Source organism: Lynx canadensis, chromosome A1, assembly GCF_007474595.2.
Source record: "Lynx canadensis isolate LIC74 chromosome A1, mLynCan4.pri.v2, whole genome shotgun sequence".
NCBI lineage: Eukaryota > Metazoa > Chordata > Mammalia > Carnivora > Felidae > Lynx > Lynx canadensis.
The window spans coordinates 193,094,388-193,121,548 of record NC_044303.2 but is presented as its reverse complement, the minus strand read 5'-3'; the positions used below and the strand labels follow the sequence as shown (position 1 = coordinate 193,121,548).

Below are 27,161 nucleotides of genomic sequence, written 5' to 3'. Positions count from 1 at the left end.
TTTCATTTGAAATAAATGGTGTTGAGACAACTGGTTAATCATTTGGGTGGGGGGGGGGGGGGGGGGGGGGTGGAGAGGGTTCTGCCCTTTTTTAGCTATGTTTTTCTTTTTTCTTTTTTTTTTTTAATGTTTTTTTTTTTTTGAGAGAGGAGAGAGAGAGAGACAGCACGAGCAGGGGAGTGGCAGAGAGAGAGGGAGACACAGAATCTGATGCAGGGCTCAAACCCACAAGCCATGAGATCATGAACTGAGCTGAAGTCAGACACCTAACCGTCTGAGCCACCCAGGCGCCCCTCAGCCATGTTTTTCTTGCCTTCTCACTGGAGGAAGAGGGTTTCAGCCTCTTTGGTCCTACTTCAGGGAGGCTAATAAGGGGGCCTCAGGTGGGTGTCCCCAAAGGTCAGGAACTCTGACCCTTCCCTCAGTGGATAAAAGGGCCCCCAGCGTAGATCAACAGGGTTTAGCCTTTGGTTTCCGCATATGGCTGAAGGTAGGTGTCAGGGTCCGGTCTGCACCTCTTTGGTATCCCAGTTTTAATCCAGGGAGGGGCTCTCTCTGATTGGCATTTTTCTTTTCATAGAGGGATGATGTCTGTAGTGGAGCAGAGTTGAAATGGGGCCTTTGTTGGCTGACTCAGAGTGTGTGTGTGTGTGTATTGGCAATGGGGGTGTCCTGGCCCTGGCCAGAGTAGGGTATAAGAAAAGCTTTTTGGTGCAGGAAGGGGCAAAGCAATACCTTCTGGTTCTCTCACCCCCTGGCACCAGAAGGAGCTCTCTCTGGAGTTGGGAGTGGCTTCCAGTCTTACTGCCACCTTTGCATTCTTTGTGTCTTGCCTAGGCCATAAAAAAGTCACCCGGGGTCTCACCTCTCCCTTTCCACAGCAAAGGACCATGGGGGACTTGCCCCGAGCCCTAGTAAGGTGGTTTCTTCCTTCTCACTGGCCTCCATTCTGGGGAACTGTTCTTGTTTCTCCCCCTTAAGCCAACTCCTGGTCCTGTTGGACAACAGAGGCTGTTGGGGGAGCCCTGGCCCCATCCTTGGCCCTACCTTTCTGGGAAGCTGTGCTTCCCCTTGCCACAGTGGTGCTGTCATTAGAAAATGCATGGCTGGGGCACCTGGGCGGCTCAGTCAGTTGAGCATCCAACTTCAACTCAAGTCATGACCTCACCTTTCATGAGTTCAAGCCCCACGTGGGGCTCACTGCTGTCAGCACAGAGCCCACTTCGGATCCTCTGTCCCCCTCTGTGCCCCTCCCCTGCTCATGGCTGTCTCTCTCTCTCTCTCTCTCTCTCTCTCTCTCTCTCAAAAATAAACCTGTAAAATAAGACAGAAAGAAACTGCATGGCTGAAGGAGCGAGTTAGATACAATCAGCACACTTCGGGCCACCTTAGCAGTCCACTGAGGGGGACAGCCAAGGTGGCACTTGGGCCCTCTCTCAATCCATCTTCTTCGGGGGATCCGGGATGCTCTCAGACAGTGGAGTGAAGCCCAGCAGGAGTCTGTGTCTCTCGTAGGCCTTGGTCTGCTTAAACATGGTGTCAGTCCCATGGAGGTGGTCCAGCAACCCCAGCACCCCGTAGCACTGGTTGAACCTGTTGGAGAGAGGAAGGTGCTGGAGGTCGGTGCACTGACTGACTTTTCATTTGCGTCAGCCTCACCCACTTCTAGGCCCCCCTACCCCACAACCATTCCCAACCATGCTGACCACCTACATTGGAATATTCCAGGGAGTTGCACACATCCTGGGGCCACTCTGGACTGAAAATCTATGATCTGCCTTTGAAAAGCTCTCTATGTGAGTCCAATACTCATAAGTCAACCTGTGGCAGAGCTTGGCTTGTCCAGGTAGGTTCAGGGACCATCTCCATCAGAATCCCCTGGAACACTCACTAAAATGCAGATTTCCAAGTCCTCCCCCATGACACACACACACACACACTTTGATTCAGCATATTTGGAGTGGAACCCGAAAACCTGCATTTTATCAAAGTATCTCAGGTGCTTATGGTGCTGGAGGTTTGTTGACCACACTTGAAAAAGCCTGGAGGCTTTCAGAGAGCACGCAAGTCTCCTTGAACTGCATACAGGATTCTTATGCATACATGCATTGTTGTGACGGTGTCTGTAGCTTACGTTTGATATTCAAAGGGTCCAGGACCTAAATAGAGGTTAAAAACACACAGCTGCTGGAAGACCCGGGGTCAGAAGGAAAAGAGCAAGGAGGTCTAGGTCCAGCATGGTCATTATTTTCCCAACCTCCAGACCTCTCCCTTCACTAGCACCAGCACATTCCCCCCACCTCCAATGGAGCCCAACACGGGGTATGAATCCACAATCCTGAGATCAAGAGCTGAGCTGAGATCAAGAGTCAGACACTTAACCGACTGAACCACCCAGCCGCACCTAGCACTGGCACATTTAAACTGAGACATCAGGGTCTCTACCAGAAGCCTCAGGGGTGAAGGTGAAGGCTATTGCCCAGGGACCCACAGTGGGGAAGGAGGCCTTACCTGAGATGGTGGTAGTCATGGAATTCAGGTGAAGGCAGGAAAGGTAGGTGGTAGCCACAGTGGGAAACAGTGGTGCAGATGAGGGCCAAGGAAAACCACACGGCAATGGAGGACAAGTGGGAGCCCATTAGGATGGGACCCAGTACCACTGGCAGCATGTTGGAGGCCTGTAAGGGTAGGGCTGTTTGAAGGTGGACCCAAGAGAGATGGAGGGGACCAGCTGTGTGTCTAATTTGCCCCAGGGTGTCACCCAGGGTGTCTACTTTGCCCCAGTCAAGACTTCCTTGACTCAGATCTGGAGAAGCTAAAAGAGTTGCAGAATGTTGATTTGCCCGCGTCATTTAGCTTTATAACTTTGGGACAAGTAATTAACTGTTTGAGATAAGTTATGTTGGGCATCTCACATAGCCTACCATAGGCCAGGCCAACAATAAATGGTAGCTGCTGAATGGGAAGAAGAGAGAAAGGGCCAATGTCTAATTCTCTGCAGGAGACCTTAGGGTAGGGGGTTGGGGCCCTCTGCCCTTTGCCTCTGGGGAGAGCAGAGCTCTACTGACCACATGCTCGATAGGGTGGGCGTACAAAGAGATCACGCCAATGGGAGCTGTCCACTCATGGTGTTTCTTATGGATTTTCTTGTACAATGTTGGGTGGTGAAGGAGCCTGGGAAAATAGTTAAGTTAATAATCTGCCAATCTCCCTTTTCCCTTTCCCACCAGGCCATGAGAAACCAAAGGTAGGAACTAGGAGTTCTACCTATCAAGCAAAGTTGCAAACACATTGGACTGGCACTCAGACCTGCCTTCGAGCTCTACCCCCACCTCTTATGCTGCATCATTTGGATTACTTTGCCTCTCCCTACCTCAGCTGCATCAGCCATGGTGGGGATGATGCCCACAAAGGATTCAAAAAGGAAATGAAAGTGCCCTGCTGCACACATGAATGCAGAAGGCTCTCTTCTGGACATTTCTCACTTGTTGCAACTTGTCAGTTGTGGCACAGAGATGTCACCATGTTAACTAATAAGCTTTTGAGGCCCAGTGGTGGTGGTCCTACATCTACAATTCTGAGGCCTCCATTTCCTCCCTTAAAAGTGAGCCCTAGGAGAGGGAGAAGCCAGCTGTGCTCCGGCAGGGCCCCGCTCACCGGTGTGAGTAGTAGAACAGGACTTCGTTAATCAGAGTGAAGATAGCCAGCTCCAGAAGGAACCAGTGGAAGGTGGGTAGCTCTTGGCGGCAGGGGTCTCCCCGCACCTTGATGATGGGATAGAGGAAGACCACCATGGGGACAGATATCATGAACTGGTTGAAGAGAACTGTGCGTATAGACTGGCGTAGTTTCATGGCGTCCACCTGCATCAGGGAAGGAAGGAGGGAGATGGACAAGAGTGTGAGAAGTAGGTCTTTCCCTTCTAGAAAGTAGGCTGTACTGTGACCCGCTCACAGGAGGCCCTCACTCAGGGTGGATGCTAGGCATGATGTTTGGCCATAGCTGGCAGCCCCTGACTGCTGCCGAAGGTCTGAGGTGGAACCATCTGGCAACACGCCTGCCCTTGGAAACTCCCTTCCCGGTAGCCATCTCCTAGACCTGAGCCTGCGTTCTCCTCCCTGCAACTGTCACCGCTGTTCTCTGCATTTCTCTGGCCAGGCCCCACCTATTCCTGACAGGCACCTTAGGGCGCCTCTAGGGTGCTTGGAGAAGGCTGTCAGCTCTCAGGTTGATATCCTTATTCAGCCTCTGGGCCCCTCCTCATCCAGGAAGGCTTGATCAGAATGCAGAGATCAAGGTCCTCTGCCTCCTTATGTGGCCCAGCCCCCTAGACAAGGCCCAGAGTGAAGCATTTGTGCAAGAATCAGTAACCCCCTGACCCTTCCCTTCTTCAGAGCACTGGGGCTCCCAGGAATAGCCCCATGACCACAGGTCACTTCTCAGGTCCTGAGGAGCTAGTGTCAGATTGGTCATAAGGGATTTCTCCCTGAGTTCTCTTTGTGAGCTGGAGGGGTTCCAGCTGCAAGGTAAAGCTGGGTTCAGAGTTATCCTCAGTCTTCAGGCCTTCCTCTTCCTCTAACTTTTGCAGGCACTGCATATATTGACTGACTGGAATCCACTCTCTACGCTTTCAGTTCCATCCCATGGTGAAACCAGGTCTGGCCAGCCTGGTTTGAGAGCACCGTTAGACAAAGCCGTATACCTCTTCTGGAAACCTCGACCAAGAGGAGTGTGTCACATCTGTTTACTCCTTCATTTATTTGACCGATACTTCTGAGCACCCTCTATGTCGCAGGCAATGTCCCATGTGCTGGGAAGGAAGCAATAGTCAAAACAAAGATTGCTTTCTTCATTGAGTTTATATTCCTGGCACCAGTAATTTTAAATAGAATGGTCAGGGTAAGCTTTGTGGAGATGGTGAGGTTTGAACAAAGAGATGAGGAAGGTGAGGGAAACAGATACCTGGGGAAGAGAGTCTTCAGGCCAAGGGAACAGCTGGTGAAAAGGCTCTCAGGGACATTGCAGGTATACTTGACTGCAGAGGAGCGAGCGAGTGAGGTGGGGAGAAGTAGGAGGTGAGGCCAAAATGGTGGGGAGGAGCCAGAGCATATAGGGTCTTGTAGGTCATTGGGAAACTTTGATTTTTACTCCAAGGGAAATGGGGAGGGGGGGGGCGGTCACTGTGAGAAGACAAGTGACAAGCTCTTAACAGGAATCCTCTGGCTGCTGTATTGGGAACAGACTGTAAAGGAGCAAGAATAGACACAGGGAGACCAATGACAGTTGCGGTAATATTGACAGAAGACGGTGATGGCTCAGACCAGGGTGGTGGCAGTGGAGGTAGTGAGAAGTGGTTGGATTCCGGAACTATTTTGGAAATAGAGCCAACACGGTTCCTGACAGATCGGATGTGGAGTATGAGGGAGAGAAAGTAGTTGAGGACCAACTAGAAATTGAGGCATTGCCATGAACTCAGACTGGGGAGGATGTGGGTAGCAGTCTTTGAGGGGTTGATCAGAAGTTCTCTTGGGGACATGTTGGACTGGAGATGTCCGTTAGACATCTGCGTAGAGATGTCAAAGAGGCATTTGGCAACTTGAGCCTGGAATTCAGAAGAGAGTTCTGGGCTAGAGACAGAAATGTGTGAGCTGTCGGCATATAGATTGTATTTAAAGTCATGACACTGGAACAGATAAGTGAGGGTATGAAGACAGAGACAGGGAGCAAGGCCCAAGCCCTGGGACACTCAGCAGTAGGAGGCTGGGGTGGGGAGGGGCGGGGGCAAGAGGAACCAGAAGGGCTGGAAAAGCCAGGTATGAGAAGATATAATAAGGATATAACAGGCCCACTAGTTCTGATGAGATAAGCCCACCTGCCAAGAGCTATTTAGGCGAAACAGTGCCGTGGTGGGAAAGGCCCCACCAGAGGAGGTTCAAAGAAGACGCGAGATGATAAAGGTTTGTGGCTATTTAGGAGATACAGGCTGAAGGATTTAGGATGAAGTTTTGTAACGTCTGGAACTTACTTTCAGATGGTTAAGCTAAAAAGTATAGATGCATACATAGCTATATAATTTTACATAGAGATAAAGCAAATCCTGTAAAATATTTAGAATTGGTGGAGCTAGGCGGTGTGTAAATGAGTGATCATTGTACTGCTTTTTCAACTTCTGTGTCTATGCTTCCAGTTTTTCATGATTACAAAATGTCGGGGGGGAGGGAGGAAAGTGGATGGAGAGGAACTGGAAACTATACAGACAACTCTTTCAAAGAGCCTGGTTGCCAAGGAGAGCAGAAATAGGAGTGGTATTGAGTCTGGAGGATGGGGGCAAGGGGGTTTGCTTTGGTTGGATCTTAAGATGGGAAAAATTACAGCATGTTTAATAATCCAGAGGGAAAGAGCCTAGGAGAGGGAGGGGGAAAGGGAAGAGAAAGGAGAAATTTCCTGAGGTAAACAAGAGGTAATAGGGCATAGCACTTGGAGAGGGGAGGAAGGGGTTAGCAACGGAAGCAAAGAGAGTGCACCTGTTGTATCAGGTGAAAGGTGGAGCTGGAGTGGGGAAGTCTGTGGGATCTCTCTTCAGCTTGCCCCTGTTTACTTAGCGAAGTAGGAAGTCGGGGATGTGAGGAGGGAGGAGGAGCTTCGAACTGGCTATCCAGGAAAGTAGAGAGCAAGCAGGGGCGGGGAGCTGTGCGCCTGAGGTGGCAGCACTGGACCTAGAGTCCGGTGAGACGACGCCCCGGCTCTGCTTCCTAGTGACGCTCTGCCCTTGAGCTAGTCACTGCACCTTTCTGTGCCTCGGCTTCTGCAAAATGCAACCTGCCCTTCCCTGTGTGCCTCTCCGATCACTGTAGACGGTTACAATGAATGTCGTCATGGTAGGTAATACTCTTGACAGCTGATGTGGCCTGGTGGTTAAGAGTACGAGTTGGGTCAGAGAGCTTGAGTGTGAATCGTCTACCCATGTCCCACCTCAGAGCCTGTTTGATCATCTGACCCATGAAGGCTATTACAGTACTTGGCCTTGAAGACCTAAGCCTGTAGCCAATGGTGCCTGGCAAGGAGACCGCCATGGTCTGACAGATGAAGGGCTCTCGACAGCCAAGCACTGGCTTTGATAGGCTCCGGTCCATGCCTGCCACGCTGGATCCGGGGGAGGCCCCTGGCTGGCTGGCAGCTATTGTGTCCAGTGAGGGGGGGTTGTAAGCCCGGCCAGCAGCCCTGGTTCAGGAAGGGGCTATTCCGAAAGCTTGGGTCCGGGGCACTTTTTTTCTGCTTTCTGGAGTGCTGGGCTGGGGCAGAATGCCCTGAATGCTGAGGTGAGCCACCCAGGCACCTGGACAGCTAATTAAAAGATAATTGTCTTCTCCGGGAAAGGAGCCAGAATGTGTTTTGGGTGGAAACTGGACAAAGAAGCCAGGTTTAAGAATCAGCTCCCCACTGCACAAGAAAAGGCTCTTGGAGGTTGTCAAAGCACCAAGGGGGTGACTGGGCTCCGGGCACAGTGGGGCTCATTTCCCGTGGTGTGTAAGTCAAAGATGTGTGTACTGGCCTTCTCTCCCTTCCCGGGCCAGGGGTTCCTCATAAGCAGAGTCCAGGCCTTGTTCACTCTGGATCTGCTACGCACCAGCAGTTAAATGACTGGGGAGAAGGACCTGCTTAAAATCCAGCCACTGCCCACACATTCAGAACCCTCTATTCACAGTGGGCTAGCCACTGTCTCAGCAGCTGTGTCCCTCACTCATGACAGCTGTCATCCGCGCTTTCAGCCTCCAGCCACCGCCATCCCTGCTTCGGGTGGCCGAGGTGGGGGGCTGTCTAACACCTCTGCACTCAGCCCAGTGCCAAGCTGACCCCATCATTTTGGTTCCCCAAATGCTGGCGGCAGTGCTGTGGGGGCAGTGCAGGCAGGCACAGAGCTGGCGCTGGGAATCAGGAGACTGGAACATTCGTCCTGCCTGGCTGGCTCTGAGAAGTGGGACAGATTACTTCCTCTCTCTAAGCTTCTCAGCTGGGGAAGCCTTGTGCACAATAACTTGGCTCACAGTGGCCATGCTCTCTCCTGGGCCTGCAATGAGACTTTTTTTTAAGTTTATTTATTTATTTTGAGAGAGAAAGAGAAGCGGGAAGGGCAGAGAGAGAAGGACAGAGAGAACCCTGAGCAGGCGCCACACACGGTCAGCACAGAGCCCGATGTGGGGTTCGCACCCATGAACCACGAGATCAATGACCTGAGCCGAAACCAAGAGTCAGACCCTTAACCGACTGAGCCACCCAAGCATCCCTGCAGTGAGAATTTTCAGTGTGGCTTCAGCTCTTGCTTTCTGTGCTTTGACCAAGACAAGCCACAGCAACACTCACTGGTTCATTCTGGCCAACTTGAATTCGGTAGCGGGAGATGAAGTTCGGTTTTCTGGCTGTGTCAGCCACCAGCAGAAGCCCGTTGAAGCTCCAGAAAAACAGACCAGGTACTAGAATGGTAGCTAAGGTTGGGAAGTAGAAGGCAACAATCAGAACAATTAAGGTTCTCACAGCACATGTATTAACTGAACACGAGCTTGATGGTGACGAAGGCTGCATTGTAGATAGTCCCTTACCAGGGAGGTCTTGGAGCTCCGGGCCATAGGGCCTACCTTTAGTCCTGGGGTGACCAACTAGCTGGGGGAACTCAGCCAGGTCACTTAAGGAGTGTCTCTATTGTCTTAGTTGTAAAATGGGGACAACAACCTTCTAGGTAGTTGAAGACAAAAAAAAGAAAAATACAAAAATTTGTTAAATATAAATAAAATTTATAATACATGTATAACCTATATAATACAATAATAAATAAACTACAAATAAATTTAGGTTGACATCTGGGAGTCTGTGCCCACTGAACCCTTTATGAATTTGAAGGAAGGTAGAAACAGAGGGAGCTCCTGCTGTGATTCAGTTCCCAATGAGCCACTGGACTAGGAGTCAGTTGGGAGCCTAATCCCTATTAACTGAGCAGTGGGACTTCAGGAATCCAGTCTGCATTTCCCAAAGTGGAAAACTCATCTCTCAAGGCCCTCCTTGATTAAACAGCGTTCATACCTAAGTCTCTTGGAGAGCCATGGTCCAGACTAGCGTGCCAACGGCTCTAAAAATCCCTGCAGTGGAGAAACCTATTTGACTTTGTTAAACTCAGCCTTTCCCAGTCTTTTTTTACCCTAGAACTTTTGTTTTCTCAGGCCACCTAAGAATAGGGTGGCCATGCATCCCTGTCTGCCCAGGATAGTTTCAGTTTACATCTAGCAGTCTAGCATAATTGTTAACAGTGCCTCATTTACTCTCACAGATGTCCCTATTTGGATGATAAATTGTATGGCCACCCCACCTATTCACATCCCACAGCACTGATGTTCTACAGGATACTTTCAAAAATGCTGATCAAGATTTAAAATTTAGATACGGGTTTTTTTTTTTTTTGGATCCACATCCCACTTTCCTGGCAAAGTCATTCCAAGTATCTCTGATATCCAACTGTGAACAAACACTTTGCCCCCCCTGTTGGCAGTTATTGGAGTGACAGTACAATGTTACCTAACTCTTGTGCTATTAATGCTGCCCATGGTTTGCTTCTTCCTTCTAAATATCCCAAGGGGCAAGGACATTTTACTTAACTCTATGCCTCTGTACGGCTCCTCCAGTACCCTTCTTGCTGCCACCAGAAACCCAGTACCTGTGGCAGGTGGGATCTGAGAAATATTTGGCCAGCACTGTGGGGAAATATGATTAACACAATGTCTTGGAGAGCAGTTTGACAGTATCAGAAGGTATTAAAAAAAAAAAAGCGAGTGTAACAGAGACAGGAAAAAAGAAAAAAGGACACACGTATATCCATACACACATCCTTTACTGCATTAAAAAAAAAAAAATTGTAGTAGAACGCTTAAGGAGCCTGAATGTCCATTTATAGGGAATGGACTAAATAGAAGAGTATCTCTATACAATGGATTAGATGAGGCAGCTTAAGATAATAAGTCGGTCTATACTAACTGACATGGAAAGATGTCCACAATCTATTCAATGAAAAAAAAATGGTGTCTTAAAAGTTCAACCATATATCCAATATGTAAGACATTTATACTTATATATTAACTGTGGTTATTTCTTGGGTATGGGATTGGGTGAGTTTCATTTTCTTCATGCTTATTTGAATTGTCTGATTTTATTTTTAACACTGAACATGTATTTACTTTTATTCTCAGAAATAACAAGCTTTCTTATTTTGGAAAAAAAATGTTAGGTCGGTAGTTGCCTGGTGGGCCATCCATCAGGGTGGCTGCCTGCTTGCGAATCCAAAAGCTCCTTGAGGGATATGGAATAAAAGCCCCAACAAGAGAAGATCTTGAACTTTCTTCCAGTTGTAACACTTAAAATTGCAAATACTTAACCTCCCTGGTATTTGCGTATCATTGGGGTGAAAGGTAGTTTTCCTATCACTGCAACAGAAATATATCAAATGTTTCACCACCACTTTCCCCATATACGTTTGCAATCTGCATTGTTCTTTTCAATGACTGCATAAGATTGCATTGAACCTGTCATAGTTAATGTTTAGCCTGTTCTCAGAGTTCTCCTTCCAGCTGGAAAAAAATTGTCAGGGACGTTTTATTTGTACTTTTGCTTTGTGACAACTGGCACTTTTTTAAATCTCCCCTTCTGGACTATGACATAGCTTTTGAACTGACGGAAACATTTCATCTTAAATACCTCTATGTCCTCCATATAAGTTTGGCACAGACTAACAGTAATAAATATTATTTGAGTGAATGAATGCGTCATTGAGGACATTCACTATTGCAGACAATGCTGTTAGAAATATCTATGTTGAAATGATACCTTTTCTTTGGCTTGTTGACCGCCATTCACACTGCCGGTAAATATTGATTAAGTGACCACATGCTGTCAAGCCCCGAGAGCTAGATTTCACTAGATACCAGGACATAGTCTCACAGGATATTGAGCAGCTCTCTGTGCTGTGGACCTGACATCCAGAAGCAGGATTATTACTCTAAACATGCATTCAGTTTTACACAAATCACTTCTTTTTTTATTTTTCTATTTTGGGAGGGGGAGATCTCAAGTTCTTTTCTTAGATGTCCTTAGGCATCCATTACAGATTGCCCACAAATTTAGCACTCTTTGGGATTAACACTGTCTTAAATTGTAAGTCTTCATTCCTTGGGATAAAGAGCTGAGAAATCTCAAAATAGAGAAGAAAACAACAGAAAAAGAATTAAGCTATAATCATGTACCCAAGCCCTAAGCACTGGTGGTCTGGGAACCTCACCTATAATGTAGAGGATCCACTCCTTCCCTTCGAATGTAGACAGGAGCCTCTCCCATTGGGCTTGCTGAAAACAGCCAGAAGCATCCCAAAATCTCTGAAGTTGCCTTGGGAGAAAAATCATTCAGGTTTCTGGGTGAAGCTCCTTACTCCATGCTCTGCCTCCAGACCAGCAGCACCCTGCCCCCAGCTCCGGAATTAAAGCTGGTTGTGTAGACTTACCCTAAGACCGAGTTCGAGAAGGCCACAAGCAAGAGAAGGCCAGAGCCCAGGATGAAAGCCGCCTTCTTCATGGAGCCCCAGATGCGTTCCTCCTAGAGGAGGACAAGAAAAGTGTGAGGCCCCAGCAAGCCTCCTACCGTCACGGCAGGAGTCACAGCCCACAGTAGTGAGCTGCTACCCAGTCCTGGCAGGAATGATGTGGGATCAGGATCTCCACCACGTCAGCGTGGTGCATCGGCTGACCTTTTCCCAGCCTCTACGGGAGGTTCTTCCTGAGCAAGAGCTCTCAGGCTGTATTTGGGTGTGTTTATAAAAATAACAACTCAAGGTTGGGGGAGGGAAGAGAACAAACCTGACCCCAGAGAAACTAGCGAACAGTTTTGTCACCCCGAGAGGGTCAGGTGAGCCTCCCGCAGTGGTAGGCTTTCATCACCAGTCCTTCTGTGGAACAGAAATGCCCATCACTTATCCGGTGGAATCACCCGGGAGCTTTTAAAAAATCCCGATGACCGGGTTCCTCTGCAAGCTGATTTCCTAAGAGTCTCCAGGGTGAGACCTGGGCTTCTATGTTTCTGAAAGCTCCCTAACTAATTCCAGTAGGCAGGCAAGGCTGAGTCAGCCATCACAGAAAGATCTGCAGTCTGTGATGAGGGCATAGGGACTTCACTGTGTTCATGGGCCAGGCCTCTTTCCCCATCCCCATCACCCTCTTGCTTGTGAAGAAAAGAACGAACACATGTTTTGACTTTTAATAAGGCCTCTGTTTCTGGTGAGATTAGCCTGGGATGCCAGTGGGACAGGATAATGAGAAGAACAGACCCTTGGCAATCACTGGTCCCTTACCTATGCTCCTCCAAAAGTCTAAAGCAGAGACAGATCATTGCAAGCTCGATGGCCAAACAAGGTGCCAGATTTGGAGAGGGAAAAATACTGGCTGTCAGGTGTGTCACCAATTTCCATTGTACCATGGACAGAAATTACAAACGTCCTTTACATGTTCTATTCTAGATCTAAGCCCAGATGGAGTCTGGTTATATTTCATGGGACAGAACTGGATGGTGGCCTACAGGTATGTGCCTGAAGCTTATCTGCAGTTTGTGACTTGTACCACGTACACAGGGTCAGGGGGGTGCTGTTGGGGGAAGCCGATCCCATAGGGACACTACATTTTATTTTATTTTTTATTTTTTATTTAAAAAAAAAATTTTTTTAACGTTTATTTATTTTTGAGACAGAGAGAGACAGAGCATGAACAGGGGAGGAGCAGAGAGACAGGGAGACACAGAATCTGAAACAGGCTCCAGGCTCTGAGCTGTCAGCACAGAGCCCGACGCGGGGCTCAAACTCACGGACCGTGAGATCATGACCTGAGCCGAAGTCGGACGCTTAACCGACCAAGCCACCCAGGCGCCCTGGGACACTACATTTTAATCCAGACTTTGGAGATCTGAAGGAGCAGCTTGTTTTGACTGACCCATTCACAGCAATCTGAACCTGCACTGGATTATTTATTCTCAGCGTACCCCATCCCACTTCTGATCAGAAGACCAAGAAGAACTAAATCATTTTCCACGGCTGGTGAAAAGTTTTTGAAGCGCTGGTGCTCCTCAGGGTCTTGAACTCTGGAACTGAACTTTTCCCTCTCTCCTGGAGGGCTTGATGGGCAGGATCAATCAGAGGAACTTGTTCTTTTAAATAGGCCACTGAAAGGTCGCCCTCAAGCTTGCCAGACATTTAACTTGGACTTTGCCTTTATTCCTTTTTTAGTATTCAGAGGATCCTTTTCATGAACTTTTCCGGATTCACTAGGAATTTTTCATTTCAGTGTAATCAGATCAAGCTAAATGAAATTAAAAACCTCAATTTTAGGGTCACCTGGGTGGCTCAGTCAATTTAGCATCCGACTGGCTCAGGTCATGATCTCACAGTTCGTGGGTTCGAGCCCCGCGTCAGGCTCTGCACTGACAGCTCAGAGCCTGGAGCCTGCTTCAGATTCTGTGTCTCCTTCTCTCTCTGTCCCTTCCCCACTCCCACTCTGTCCCTGTCTCTCTCAAAAGATAAATAAACATTAAAAAAATTTTGGGTGGGAATGCAAACTGGTGCAGCCGCTCTGGAAAACAGTGTGGAGGTTCCTCAAAAAATTAAAAATAGATCTACCCTATGACCCAGCAACAGCATTGCTAGGAATTTACTAAGGGATACAAGAATGCTGATGCATAGGGGCACTTATACCCCAATGTTTACAGCAGCACTTTCAACAATAGCCAAATTATGGAAAGAGCCTAAATATCCATCAACTGACGAATGCACAAAGAAATTGTGGTTTATATACACAATGGAATACTACTTGGCAACGAGAAAGAATGAAATTCTGCGATTTGCAACAACGTGGATGGAACTGGAGGGTATTATGCTAAATGAAATAAGTCAGTCGGAGAAAAACAGATACCATATGTTTTCACTCTTATGTGGATCCTGAGAAACTTAACAGAAGACCATGGGGGAGGGGAAGGGAAAAAAAAAGTTAGAGAGGGAGGGAGCCAAACCATAAGAGACTCTTAAAAACTGAGAATAAACTGAGTGTTGATGGGGGGATGGGTGATGGGCATTAAGGAGGGCACCTGTTAGGATGAGCACTGGGTGTTGTATGGAAACCAATTTGCCAATAAATTTCATATTAAAAAAAATAAAACCTTAACTTCATGATAGGCTTAGCCATTTTTTTTTTCAGTAGTTGTGGTGTTTTCTCTCTCTCTGGCAGCCCAAGGCAACAGAATAGAAACAGCCCAAAGGGCTCTGTAAAGTGCAGAAGTTAGCTGGGGTCGAGAGCCGCTTCCCAGTCCTACTTTCTAGCCCCCAGTGGGCCTCTCCTGTCTCTGGAGCAGTTACAGAAAGGGGTGGTTTCAAAGGCCTGAGGCACGGGACATTCTTAGGGGCCAAGAGGGAATGGGAGCACAGCTAGCGGGCTTTTGGGCCACTCTCATGCGGTCCTGCTCCCTCTCACAGGCAAAGGGGCTACGGTTACATGGCAGCCTGAAGTCCAAGGGTTTCTGCTCAGCTACTGAAATGAGCACCACCACCACCCATGTGTCAGCTACCCCTAAACCTTGGGGGAGACCTCAGATACGCAGCACCTGCAGATATGGAAAGAGTCACGGGCTGCATTCTCCCCAGCTTGGGGAAGTGGAGGTGGTGCTGGCATTTACCTGTTTGGGCTTCTCCTGTCGCATACTTCCAGCTTCTCCCTTCATCTGGAATAAGAAAGCACCCTGTGAGTCATGATGTCATGTTCACGTGCAACCAAGCAAGTAGAGAATGAAGAAAGTCAAGGTGAATGGCTAGCCCTGATTTAAAAAAAGAAAATTAAGTTTATTTATTTTGAGAGAGAGAGAGAGAGAGAAAGAGAATCCCAAGCAGGCCCCACACTGTCAGTGCAGAGCCCAACATGGGGCTTCCTCCCACAAACCATGAGATCGTGGCCTGAGCCGAAATCAAGAGTCGGAAGCTTAACTGACTGAGCCACCCGGGTGCCCCACCAGATGTGATTTTTAATGCTGGGTACTCATTAAAAGTCACCTGGGGAGTTAGAGAACCTCTGTCTGGGCTCCACCTCTGGAGACTGAGTTGGTGTGGGCATAGGTAACATGAATCACAGAGAGTAGGCAATGGGGGACTCGATCTTCGTGGAACTAGCTTTCCAAGAGATGGGCTGTGACTAATCCTTCTTTTGAATAGTTTCACTCCCAGCCTCAGCACAACCCTGTCTCACTCAGAATAGATCTTTCCGGGGCGCCTGGGTGGCGCAGTCGGTTAAACGTCCGACTTCAGCCAGGTCACGATCTCGCGGTCCGTGAGTTCGAGCCCCGCGTCAGGCTCTGGGCTGATGGCTCAGAGCCTGGAAGCCTGTTTCCGATTCTGTGTCTCCCTCTCTCTCTGCCCCTCCCCCGTTCATGCTCTGTCTCTCTCTGTCCCAAAAATAAATAAACATTGAAAAAAAAAATTTATAAAAAAAAAAAAAAAAAAAAAAGAATAGATCTTTCCTCCACATCTCCACAGTATCCTAACTGCCAATGGCCCACAGCCCCAAGGAGCCAGGACTGAAGCCAGGACTCTGCCTGGCTGGCTGGGACAGCTTACACAACCTCCGAAAGTCAGGTTACCACACATGTGGGCTGCAGTTTTAATGCCGATGAAAATTGAAGCATTTTGCAAACTGTAATAATGATTCAGCGTCTCCAGGACACTAGGTTTGCCAGGAGCATTCAGACCAGAAACCAACTGTGTATTTATATATAGGAATTGTTAAGACAGCCAGTCTTGAAATCTGATACCTTCCTCAAGGTCATGTCAGAAATGTGTCTATCACTTATTAGTTTTATGATCGTGGTCAAGATGTCCTCTCTGGGCCTCAGTTTCCTTAGCTGTGAAATGGGAATAAGAACAGGGTATCCCACTCATGTGATTTCTGCTGGGAAGCTGTAAGCGCCATGAGAACAGGCTCTCTGTGTAGCTTTCCATGGGCCTTTGCTGAGTAGGTACTTAGCATATGTGCATGGATGAATCGAGCAGAGGGTCTGGTTCACTGGGCCAGTGTTTCCCTAGATGTATCTCAGGAACTCCTATGTCTCAGTCATCGGAGGTTTGCTGAAACCCAGATTTACTGGCTACACTCTAAAGCAGGGTCTCTTAGTGTGGAGCCTGGACACCTGCATTTTAGACTTGTTCCCGAGGTGATTCTTCTGAGGGACTTTGCTGCCAGCCCTGGCTAGGTATGCCATGTGCTGTGAGTTGGTCAGGATAATGGTAGGAGAGTGAGATAAAAATTGGCAGCAATCACCTGAGGTGTATGGGGCACAGGCTGGCCCCGGAAAACATCTTCTCACCCACTCCTACTCCCATTCCCTCTTCTTGGCAGAAAACGGAAGCTGGAAGTTTTGACTGCTGCAGGACAGTACTTCCCTAAGTCTACCAACTGGGGGAGATATCACCAACATGATGAAATTCAACTCACGTTTAATCAACTAAGTAAGCACCATCCATTGGGTCCTGCTCTGAGCAAGGCCCCGCGGTGGTACTGAACTCTTTATATACTATGTTTTTTCCTATACATGCATACCTGTGATAAAGCTTTATTTACAAGTTCAGCACAGGAAGAGATCAACAACAACGATACAAGTTATAACAATATACTGGAATAAAAGTTATGTGAATGTGAGTGATCTCTCTCTCCCTCTCTCTCTCATTCTTTCTCAAAATATCTAAGATCCTTCCGGACAGAAATCTTTTGTCCACGTTCATACTCCCCAGCATGGCAGCCGTGATCCAACTGCACCTGCCACAGACTTGCCTTTGCTCATGGTCACTACAGTTTGGTCTCAGGCAGCCACGGCATCAACATTAGCCTTTATTCTCAAGAAATTGCTTGGTTTTCCTGATGGTTTGCGTCTTTGGTATGTGTTCTTGCAACTACTGTGTGCCCTTCTGAATGCATTTCCTAATCTTGGCCTTTTCCAGCATTATCTTGACATTCTGATAGTGTTTTTGTGATGAACTTAAAGCGTTTCTCCATATGTGAAACAATGCCATGACTTCTCTGGGAACATGGCAGCCTGGACAGTGACTAGATTTGGCAGTCGGGGGTGGCTGGGGATTGCACTTGCCCTGAGTTGCCAGCCAGCTTGACTTTGTTGAGTGTCTCACCACCTGTTTTATTGTAAAGCTTTAATAATGACAAATGTGGTGCTAGCCTATCAGTAGGCAGACATATATAACAGGTTAGAAAGTCCAGAAACAGACCTAAATCTATATATGTGTATACACATATATATGGGAATTTAGTAGATGATAAAAAGAAGTCAATATAAATGGACTTTGAATTGAACAGATGCTGAACCTCCCCTATGATAAGAGAAGTGTGAACTGAAACTACGAGAGATTATTTCTCACCCATCAGCAGGGCAACAATCCAAAAGTTTGATCGCATGAGCTGCTAGTGAGGCTGAGGGGACTTTGAAACTGTATTTGTTCTCTGTGTGTCAACTATACTCAAAATAAAAAATGTCTTTATTGATATGTAATTCACATACCATACAATTTACCCATTGAAAGTGTACATTCATGTGGCTTTTAGTATATATTCACAGAGTGGGGCATTCACCACCAGGACTGATGTTAGAACATTTTCATACCCCACAGAAAAACCCTGCACCCTTCAGTCATCAATCTCCAGTCCCTCTCTCCTTCCACCCCCACCCCAGCCCTAGGCAACCATTAATCCACTTTCTGTCTCTATGGATTTGCCTATTCTGGGCATTTTTCTATAAATGGAATCATACACTATGTGGCCCTTTGTGACCGACTTCTTTTACTTGGCATGTTTTCAAGATCCATCCAGGTGGTAGCATGTATCAGTATTTCATTTTTTTTTTTTATTGCCAAGTAACATTCTATTACATGGAGAGATCGTATTTTGTTTACCCAATCATCTGTTGATGGACATTTGGGCTGTTGCCACTTCGTGGCTATTACGAATAATGCTGCTATAAACATTCAAGGACAAGCTATTGCATGGATGTATGTTTTTATTTCTCCCAGATATGTACCTAGGGGAAGAATTGCTGGATCATCTGGTGACTAGATTTAACCTTTTTGGGACTATAAAGTGGTCGCACCACTTTACATTTCCAAAAGCAACGTATGAGGGCTCTAATTCGTTTATGTCCTCACCAACACTGATTATGGTCCCTGCCAAATAGTGTCATAACTATGACTGTATTTGTCATCACTATTTCTAGCTGAAGAGCGTTACAGGGCACCTGGCTGGCTCAGTCAGTAGAGCTCGCAACTCTTGATCTCAGGGCTGTGAGTTGGAGCCCCATGTTGGGCGTAGAGATTACTGCATACGTACATACATACATAATACATACATAAGTAAGAGCATTACAGATCATCTGGTTCTGCCATGTGACGAGGGTGAAGAAACCTAGATAAAGGAGGCCAGGTGACTTCCCAGAGTTTGTAGAAGGCACAGCCAGGATCAGAGCCCGGCTTCCAATATCTCTAAGGATATTTTATTCTTTTGTGTTTGATTGTACTCAGTTTTATTATTCTGGATGCACGTTTACCAGCTATGTCCTTAGGAAATACTGCTTCCCTTTGACTCACACTTCTTATAGATTACTTAGGCTGGAGAAGGGAAGAGAGAACAGTGACCTATGAAGTGCCTTTAGGGGGTTAAGGAGTTAGGACAGCAGAAGGAGGTGAAATAAATGTAAGCCGCTTGCCATCTCCAGGAGATGACGTTACGCAGCAGGGATGCAGTTAGTTCAGAGGAAAGGTCTGTCGAGGAGAAAAACTAAGACATTGGATACCCAGTCAGTGAGACAGCCTCTGATATAAGAAAAGGCACAAGAGTGGGGCGCCTGGGTGGCTCAGTTGGATGAGCGTCTGACTTCGGCTCAGGTCATGATCTCATGGTTGAGAGTTAGAGCCCCGAGTCGGGCTCTGTGCTGACAGCTCAGAACCTGGAGCCTGCTTCGGATTCGGTGTCTCCCTCTCTATCTGCCCCTCCCCTGCTCATATTCTGTCTGGCTCTCTCTCTCAAAAATAAACAAACGCTGGGGCGCCTGGGTGGCGCAGTCGGTTAAGCGTCTGACTTCAGCCAGGTCACGATCTCGCGGTCCGGGAGTTCGAGCCCCGCGTCGGTCTCTGGGCTGATGGCTCAGAGCCTGGAGCCTGTTTCCGATTCTGTGTCTCCCCCTCTCTCTCTGCCCCTCCCCCATTCATGCTCTGTCTCTCTCTGTCCCAAAAATAAATAAACGTTGAAAAAAAAATAAATAAATAATAAACAAACGCTAAAAAAAATCCCAATAGCCAAATTATGGAGAGAGCCCAAATGTCCACCAACTGATGAATGGATTAAGAAGTATATGTATACACATGTATACATGTATACACATATATATACATACATATATACATATGTATATATATGTATATATACATATATATACATATGTATATATATACATGTATACACACACATATATATATAATGGAATACTACTTGACAATGAAAAAGAATGAAATCTTGCCATTCGCAACATGGATGGAGCTGGAGGGTATTCTGCTAAGCGAAATAAATCAGTCAGAGAAAGATTATGGTTTCACTCACATGTGGAATCTGAGAAAGTTAATGGATGAACATAGGGGAAGGGAAGGAAAAATAAGATAAAAACAGAGTCAGAGGCAAACCATAAGAGATCTTAAATACAGAGATCTTAAATACAGAGAGAACTGAGGGTTGATGGGGGTGGGTGGGTGGAGGACTGGGTTAAATGGGTGATGGGTATCAAGGAGAGCACGTTTTGTAATGAGCACTGGGCGTCCTACGTAAGAGATGAATCACTGGGTTCTACACCTGAAGCCAAGACTACATTGTATGTTAATTAACTGAGAAAAAAAAAGAAGGATTCTGTTGACCTCTCCCTTCGATAACAAGTTTTCTCACTTGTCCTGAGCAATTCCTGTTGGCCCGATTCCGAGTTCGCTCCACATCCTCAATGTGGATAAGGGCCCATTCCAAGAAGCCACCCTCTCCCCAGTGATAAGATTCTTTGACGATCCAGGGTTATTTTTAATCTGGCAGTTTGCTGCCTGGAGTTCTGAAAAGCACAGATCTCTCAGCATGAGGAAGGAAGTGGTGCTAATACCATTTTGGGGCTAAGCCTGTCAAGTGCCTTAATGATAAGGAACCAAATGTCAAAGGAAGCACCTCAAGCTGAGAAAGACTTGGGGATCTAAATGTCTGCAAACCGTTTGCAGACAGGTAGAACCTTCCTATCACCATGAATCTCCCTCTTCAGTTCTTGTGACAAAATGGGAAAGGTTCCATTGACCCTGTTGAGATAACCATCCCTTTGGGGAAAGAAATGGAGGGACTGGGGTTTGTCTGTTAAGCTTTCAAAACTAACATACCAGGGGAACTTTGCTTACAAGTAAGAGTCTCACCATTATCTTTTCCAAGAGCTTGCAAAGCTAATTTGATCTTTAGAAGCTCATCCATTCCTTTCAGGAATTTTTATGAAGAACTTACTTTGTGCAAGGAACCCTGGACATGTAAAGATAAATGAGAAACTTTCAGTTTAGATACATAAACCCATCATTCCAAAGTCCATATGGAAAATACTGGGCTAGAGGTCTGGACCTGAACTGAGTAGATCAGGAGATCTGACACACCTAAGAAATCTTAAGAGGAGGACAATGCCAAGGTTTTCTCTGTGCTCTTAGACATATGGTCTCCAACCTCAAAACTGAATCTTTTCCTCCTATATTTCATTTTAGCTTATCCAAGGGATGCTGGGTTTTAGTCAAATCATACTTAAAAAAAAATCAAGATAAATGTCACAAAAATAGACACAAAGATCAATGGAACAGAACAGAAAACTCAGAAATGAACCCACAGTTATACGTGGGTAATTAATCTTCAACAAAGCAGGAAAGAATATGCAATGGGAAAAAGACTGTCTCTCCAACAAATGGTGTTGGGAAAACTGGACAGCAACATGCAGAAGAATGAAACCGAACCGTTCTCTTTCACCATACACAAACATAAGCTTAAAATGGATTAAAGACCTAAGTGTGAGACCTGAAACCATGAAATTACTGCCTTTGCTTTCCTTGAAGAAAGTAATTTCTCAGGCATTGGCTACAGCAACTTTTTTCTAGATAGGTCTCCTGAGGCCAGGGAAACAAACACAAAAATAATTACTGGGACTACATCAAAATAAAAAGCTTTTGCACAGTGAAGCAAACAACCAAACTAAAAGGCAATGTATGGAATGGGAGAAGATATTTGCAACCGACATGTCTGATAAAGCGTTAGTATCCAAAAAATATAAAGAACTTCTAAAACTCAGTAGCCAAAAAATTAATGATCCAATTAAAAATGGGCAGAAGACATCAGCAGACACTTCTCCAAAGGCATACAGGTGGCCAACAGACACATGAAAAGATCCTCAACATCACTGATCATCAGGGAAGTGCAAATCAAAACTACAAGGAAATAGCACCTCACACCTGTCAGAATGGCTAAAATCAATAACACAAGAAACAACAGGTGTTGGCGAGGATGTGGTGAAAGGGGAACCCTCACGCGTTGTTGGTGGGAACACAAACTGGTGCAGCCATTGTAGAAAACAGTATGGAGGTTCCTCAAAAAGTTAAAAATAGAACTACCCTATGATCCACCAATTGTACTACTAGGTATTTACCCAAAGAATACAAAAACACTAATTCAAAGGGATACATGCACCCCTATGTTTATAGCAGCATTATTTACAATAGCTAAATTATAGAAACAGGCCAAGTATCTGTTGATTGATGAATGGATAAAGAAGGTGTGAGAGGTGCCTGGGTGGCTCAGTTGGTTAAGTGTCCGACTTTGGCTCGGGTCATGATCTCACGGTTGGTGAATTCAAGCCCCGCATTGGGCTCTGTGCTGACAGCTCAGAGCCTGGAGCCTGCTTTGGATTCCGTGTCTCCCTCTCTCTCTGCCCCTCCCCCACTCACGCTCTGTCTCTCTCTCTCTCTCTCTCTCTCTCTCTCTCACACACACACTCAGAAATAAATAAAACATTAAAAAATTAATTTAAAAAAGATCTCTCTCTCTCTCTCTCTCTCTCTCACACACACACACACACACACTGCAATATTATTCAGCCATAAAAAAGAATGAAATCTTGCCATTTACAATAATATGGATGGAGCTAGAGAATTTTATGCTAAGTGAAATAAGTCAGAGAAGGACAAATAGCACATATTTTCACCTATATGTGGAATTTAAAAAAACAAAACAAGTGAGCAAAAGGGAAAAAAAAGAGGGGGGGGGAGCAAACCAAGAAACAGACTCAACTATAGAGAACAAACTGCTGGTTGCCAGAGGGGAGATGGTCAGGAGATGGGGGAGACAGATGATGGGGACTGAGGAGGGCACTTGTGATGAGCACATGGAAGTTTTGAATCACTATATAGTACACCTGACGCTAATGTTACACTGTATATTAATTAATTGGAATTTAAATAAAAACTTAAAAAAATCAAAATAGATGTATGAATCTACCACATGGATATCAAAACTGCCATTGGAAATATTCCCCACTCCATTATTTAGTTCTCCGAAAGAAGCAACATACTTCGTATGAGGATACAGATGATAAATTCCTACAAAGACATTAATGTACAGTTTTCCTCTTTGAAAGCAATGGTAAGTTTTTTTTGTAAAATGCAAACAAATTTTAGGCAATCCATTTTGGTCCTCTGATCCCTGCCTTTTTGCTTTGACTGCCAGTAAGCTCAGAGTTAAATTTAATATTCAATTGCACTTTGGGATATTTTTTTCTATTATATAATCCTGTATAAAAATGATGTATGTACAAAGATGTTCCGTGTAACAGTTTATAATGGCTAAAGATTAGAAACAAGTTAAATATCCATCAGTAGTGATTGGTGAAATAAACTATATAGAACGTCCAGTAGTGAAACATTTGTAGCCAGTAAACGATGTGTGGAACATATGCATGCGTGTGTGTGTGTGTGTGTGTGTGTGCTGTTAATGCAAGCACAGAATAATACACAGAATATTAGACTATTGCTAGAAGAATATCTAAGAAACCGGTTACAATCGTGGCTTCTGGTGAGGTGAACTGGGCAGCTGGGGGGACAGGGGAGGAGGAAGGGTATCTGTTTGCTATGTGCCTTTTGAATTCTGTGCCACAAGTTATATTTTACCTATTCAGAAAATTACAGAACTGTCCAAAAGTTTTAAATAAATTCAATGCCCATTCGTAGGAAACATTGTATTGAAGCTTTGTAGGGTAATTAGCTCTCCCTGTAATTAGCTCTCCACTTCTCTAAATCAGATTAATTTCAATTTCTGAAAGGCTTTGAGAAGTCTTTGTTTCCCCTGAAAGTGTACGCCGATTTTTCCATGTTCATTTTCCAGGAGAGGAAGATTCATAGCTTTCGTTAGATTATTAAAGGTGACTATGATGAAGAACTAGTGCCCTGTTTCTTCTTCTTCTCTCTCTGTCTCTGCCTCTTTCTTTCTTTTTTTTTTTCTTTTTTTTCTTTTTTTTTTTTCTAACAGCTTTACATGATCCCAAAGCAAAGCAATGGCAATAAAGCAGCTGGTTCTTTTCTCTACAGATCACAATGCAAAACAGTATGAAAGGTATTTATTGAATGCCTGGTGGCTTCTAATCAGTTTTTACTTATTTGCAACCATTCTGTTGTATATATCCCTTATTGGAAGCTATCTCAAATTCCTTTGAGATGGAGACTGGGTATAAAGTATAAATAAACAGAACCAGATATTAAAATTAAAAACAAAAACTAAGAGAGCCTAGGGTGACTGTTCAGTGAGACCTTGACCCTGGGAGGAGGCAGCCCTGCTTGATTCCAAAAGGCAGAGTGCTGACGCCCAATGTATCCATGTTATGGAAACTGAGTGTGGCTGGCCTGAGTGATTAGGGGCTGATATATAAGCGGGACCTGGGAACCCTCTGCTCCAGGTAAACCTTCTGGCCAAAGGAAAGGTGACTGCTTACCTTCTGATGGTGGGAAAGCTCTTTTTGGCTGCAGGAATCACAGCATTTAACTGTTGACCTCTGATTTCACTAGAAGCAATGAAACATTTCCCAGCAGGCCATTTGTTCTTTGGCTAGGCTAGTATGCCCACATGCTATCTCCCAAGATATTTGTCTAGGTGGTTGACCCTTCTAAGCTACACAACCCCACATTCTGTTGACTATTTTATGCCAAAGCAGCTTGTCTTCTGTGTCTCTCTACACGCTAGCAGACATGTTTTCAGTTTTAAGTGGACACAGTCTGTCAGAAAGGTTCTAGGAGAGACCCCAAACATGGCAGGCCGATGTGTCTTCAACCAAAGACATTCCTTAACGTTGCTTGCCAATGGTCGTGCTCAAGCTAGAAATTCTGGCAAACAAAATCAACCACAATGATTACATATTTAATTCAATATCCTTCTACTTTAGAACAATGAATTGATTTCGCTTTAAAGGGAATTTGATATATATTGTGAGATTATCCAAATTAGATACTCTTAAAGTATGGTTCTTTTGAAAATAAGATGATTCTGACTAGGCAAGCTTCTTACTGCAGAATCTCCAGCCTAGGAAAGTGATAACAGTGAGGCTACAGCTGATGTTCATGACCTCCGAGAATCCGAGCAGAAGAATGGGAAAGGCAGAGATTGTTTAATTTTAAATTTTATCTGCTGCCTGATTCTTTCAGATTTTCTCTCAGATTCTAGGTCCCTGAATATTCTGCATGGTTGATGAGTGCTCCCATTTTCTAGGTATAAGATACAGCATCTTTATAGGACTGTGCACTGTTCGTTTGTAGACATTTTGTGAAATTGTTAGAATTATTTACTTTTAGAGGAGAAAAAAAGACAAACAAGACCTCATTGATCACCTAATCTACCCCTTCTATTTTGTAAGCCAAGAAGATAGGCCTCTGTAGCAGAACTGGCTTGTTTCAAACTCCACACAGTTTCTGGAAAAATCCAGGCTTCCTGAGACTTTGCCGGACACTGCATGTGTGTCTGGAATAACACAGATTCTCCTGTGTGAGTGGGAAATGACACTGGGAGAGGGCTACGGACAGGACTAGAACTAGCCCATTACTTCAGCGGGGCTGTTCGTATTCTTGGGAAAAGCTGAGCAGTCTGTCTCCAGGACTGAGGACACTGACCGGAAATGTACTTACACAGCTTAAAGCCTCTGGTGAGGAAGATTCTAGGGAGCTGCTAAGAGCAATGTCTGTATGCAAGTGAGGATTTTCCAGATGAAAAGACATGCATTCAAGAAGATGAAATGCCTGAAGGAAAAGGTTAAGCTCCGAGCCAAAAAGACCGTGAATCTGGATCATTCTACAAGTGTTCCTCTCACTGCTTTTGCTTGCTGCAGGGGACTTGCACCCCGTGAGTTAACTGTTTCCACTTGATTGCGTGCCTGTGACAATGAGCTTGCCTTTGTTTACTGTGAGATCCGCAGCACCAAACAGATACTCAGGAAGTATTTGTTGAATAAATGAAAGAAGGGGAATTGAATAAAAAGCATTGTTGGGGCGCCTGGGTGGCGCAGTCGGTTAAGCGTCCGACTTCAGCCAGGTCACGATCTCGCGGTCCGTGGGTTCGAGCCCCGCGTCAGGCTCTGGGCTGAGGGCTCAGAGCCTGGAGCCTGTTTCTGATTCTGTGTCTCCCTCTCTCTCTGCCCCTCCCCCATTCATGCTCTGTCTCTCTCTGTCCCAAAAATAAATAAACATTGAAAAAAAAAATTTTAAAAAGCATTGTTTTTTGCCCTCGTAAAGTGTCTAACATTTGCTATTAAATACATCAGCCCCTTTTCCTTGTCCTTGTCCTAAGTCCTTTCCTTTCTTAAAAAAAATTTTTTTTAAGCTTATTTATTGAGAGAGAGAGAGAGAGAGAGCACTTGGGGAAGGGGCAGAGAAAGAGAAAGAAAATCCCAAGCAGGCTCCACACTGTCAGTGAGGAGTGGGGAACTCAGGAGCTGTGAGATCACGACCTGAGCCAAAATCAAGAGTTGGACACTTAACTGACTGAGGCACTCAGGCGCCCCAACATTTCCTTTTCTAAGGCCAGAGGCTGATGCTTGGAGCATTGCTGTTTTACCAAACTGAATTGAATCTTGCTATCGCAACCAGAGAAATCTAGTTGGAATTGCACATAAAACTGAAGCAAACCACAGTCTATATCCTGTCTTGCTTGCATGAAGCCCCAGAGGGCCTGTGTGAGCACCCTGAACACCACCCCCATCTACACACACTGGCTGCACCCTCTCGCCCAGTGAGCTTGGGAGAGTCCTTCCAGAGGCACTGCCTAGCTGCTAGTAATTCTGAAGCTGTTGATAAATTCTTACTTAGGACGTTGCAACAAGACAGCGTTGACGTGGCTGCCCACTCCCAGCTCACACACATTTCTTGGCGCTTTACAGTTTCAAGACATTTAAAACGGGCTGCGTGCCTTCCAGGTGATCCTGGCAGGTTCAAGAAGCAATTTGATGGCAGTTGTGGGAGCTGTGTGAGAAGCAATTTGATGGCAGACTTCCCGTTGGATTTTGCCCTTTCAAGTTCTGACTTGAGAGCTTCTCCTTTATTCACCTGGTTGTGAAGCCAAACCCAGTCCAATCTGACAGGCCTGCCTGTCAATTGCTAGAAAAACAAGACCACTGAGGAGGTGAATGGTACAAAGGCAGAGAATGCATACCTTAGCGGGAGGCTTGTAGGGACTCCGCCCTAAGAAAACGTCCCAGGACGTTGGTCGGAGGCAAACCTCACCTGTAGGGTAAGTGGAGAGGCCAGGGAGGCAGCAGAGGTGACCAGAACATTCTTTGCCTTTAAGTGAACTCCGATGCGTCCTGACCCTGGCAAACCGCTGCCCTCCCCAGCAGGTCCCACTCACCTGCGCAACGGGCCGATTCCCAGCTCCGCGGAGGTCACAGCTCAGGCTTTCCCTCTCTTGCCTTCAGCCCCTACCTAAGCGGCTGCTGGCTGTCACTGCACCGCCCATCCTGGCAGCTCTTCG

General features: G+C 45.9%; 1 protein-coding gene across 3 annotated transcripts; it reads right to left on the bottom strand.

Moving 5' to 3' along the window:
- Positions 1-1,338: 1,338 nt before the first annotated feature.
- Positions 1,339-27,161, bottom strand: FAXDC2 (fatty acid hydroxylase domain containing 2). Of its 3 annotated transcripts, none has more exons than XM_030328680.1 (9): positions 27,039-27,161; positions 14,743-14,787; positions 11,537-11,628; positions 11,318-11,421; positions 8,362-8,483; positions 3,658-3,863; positions 3,069-3,174; positions 2,512-2,678; positions 1,339-1,593 (listed from the first exon to the last, which is right to left on the bottom strand). In XM_030328680.1, the coding sequence occupies exons 2-9, from the start codon at positions 14,785-14,787 to the stop codon at positions 1,437-1,439; spliced, it is 999 nt and encodes a 332-aa protein (XP_030184540.1). In that variant the 5' UTR covers positions 27,039-27,161; the 3' UTR covers positions 1,339-1,436. The 3 variants fall into 3 exon arrangements, with proteins under 3 accessions (XP_030184540.1, XP_030184551.1, XP_030184559.1); XM_030328691.1 differs by lacking the exon at positions 27,039-27,161 and adding an exon at positions 26,844-26,889; XM_030328699.1 differs by lacking the exon at positions 1,339-1,593 and adding an exon at positions 1,982-2,159.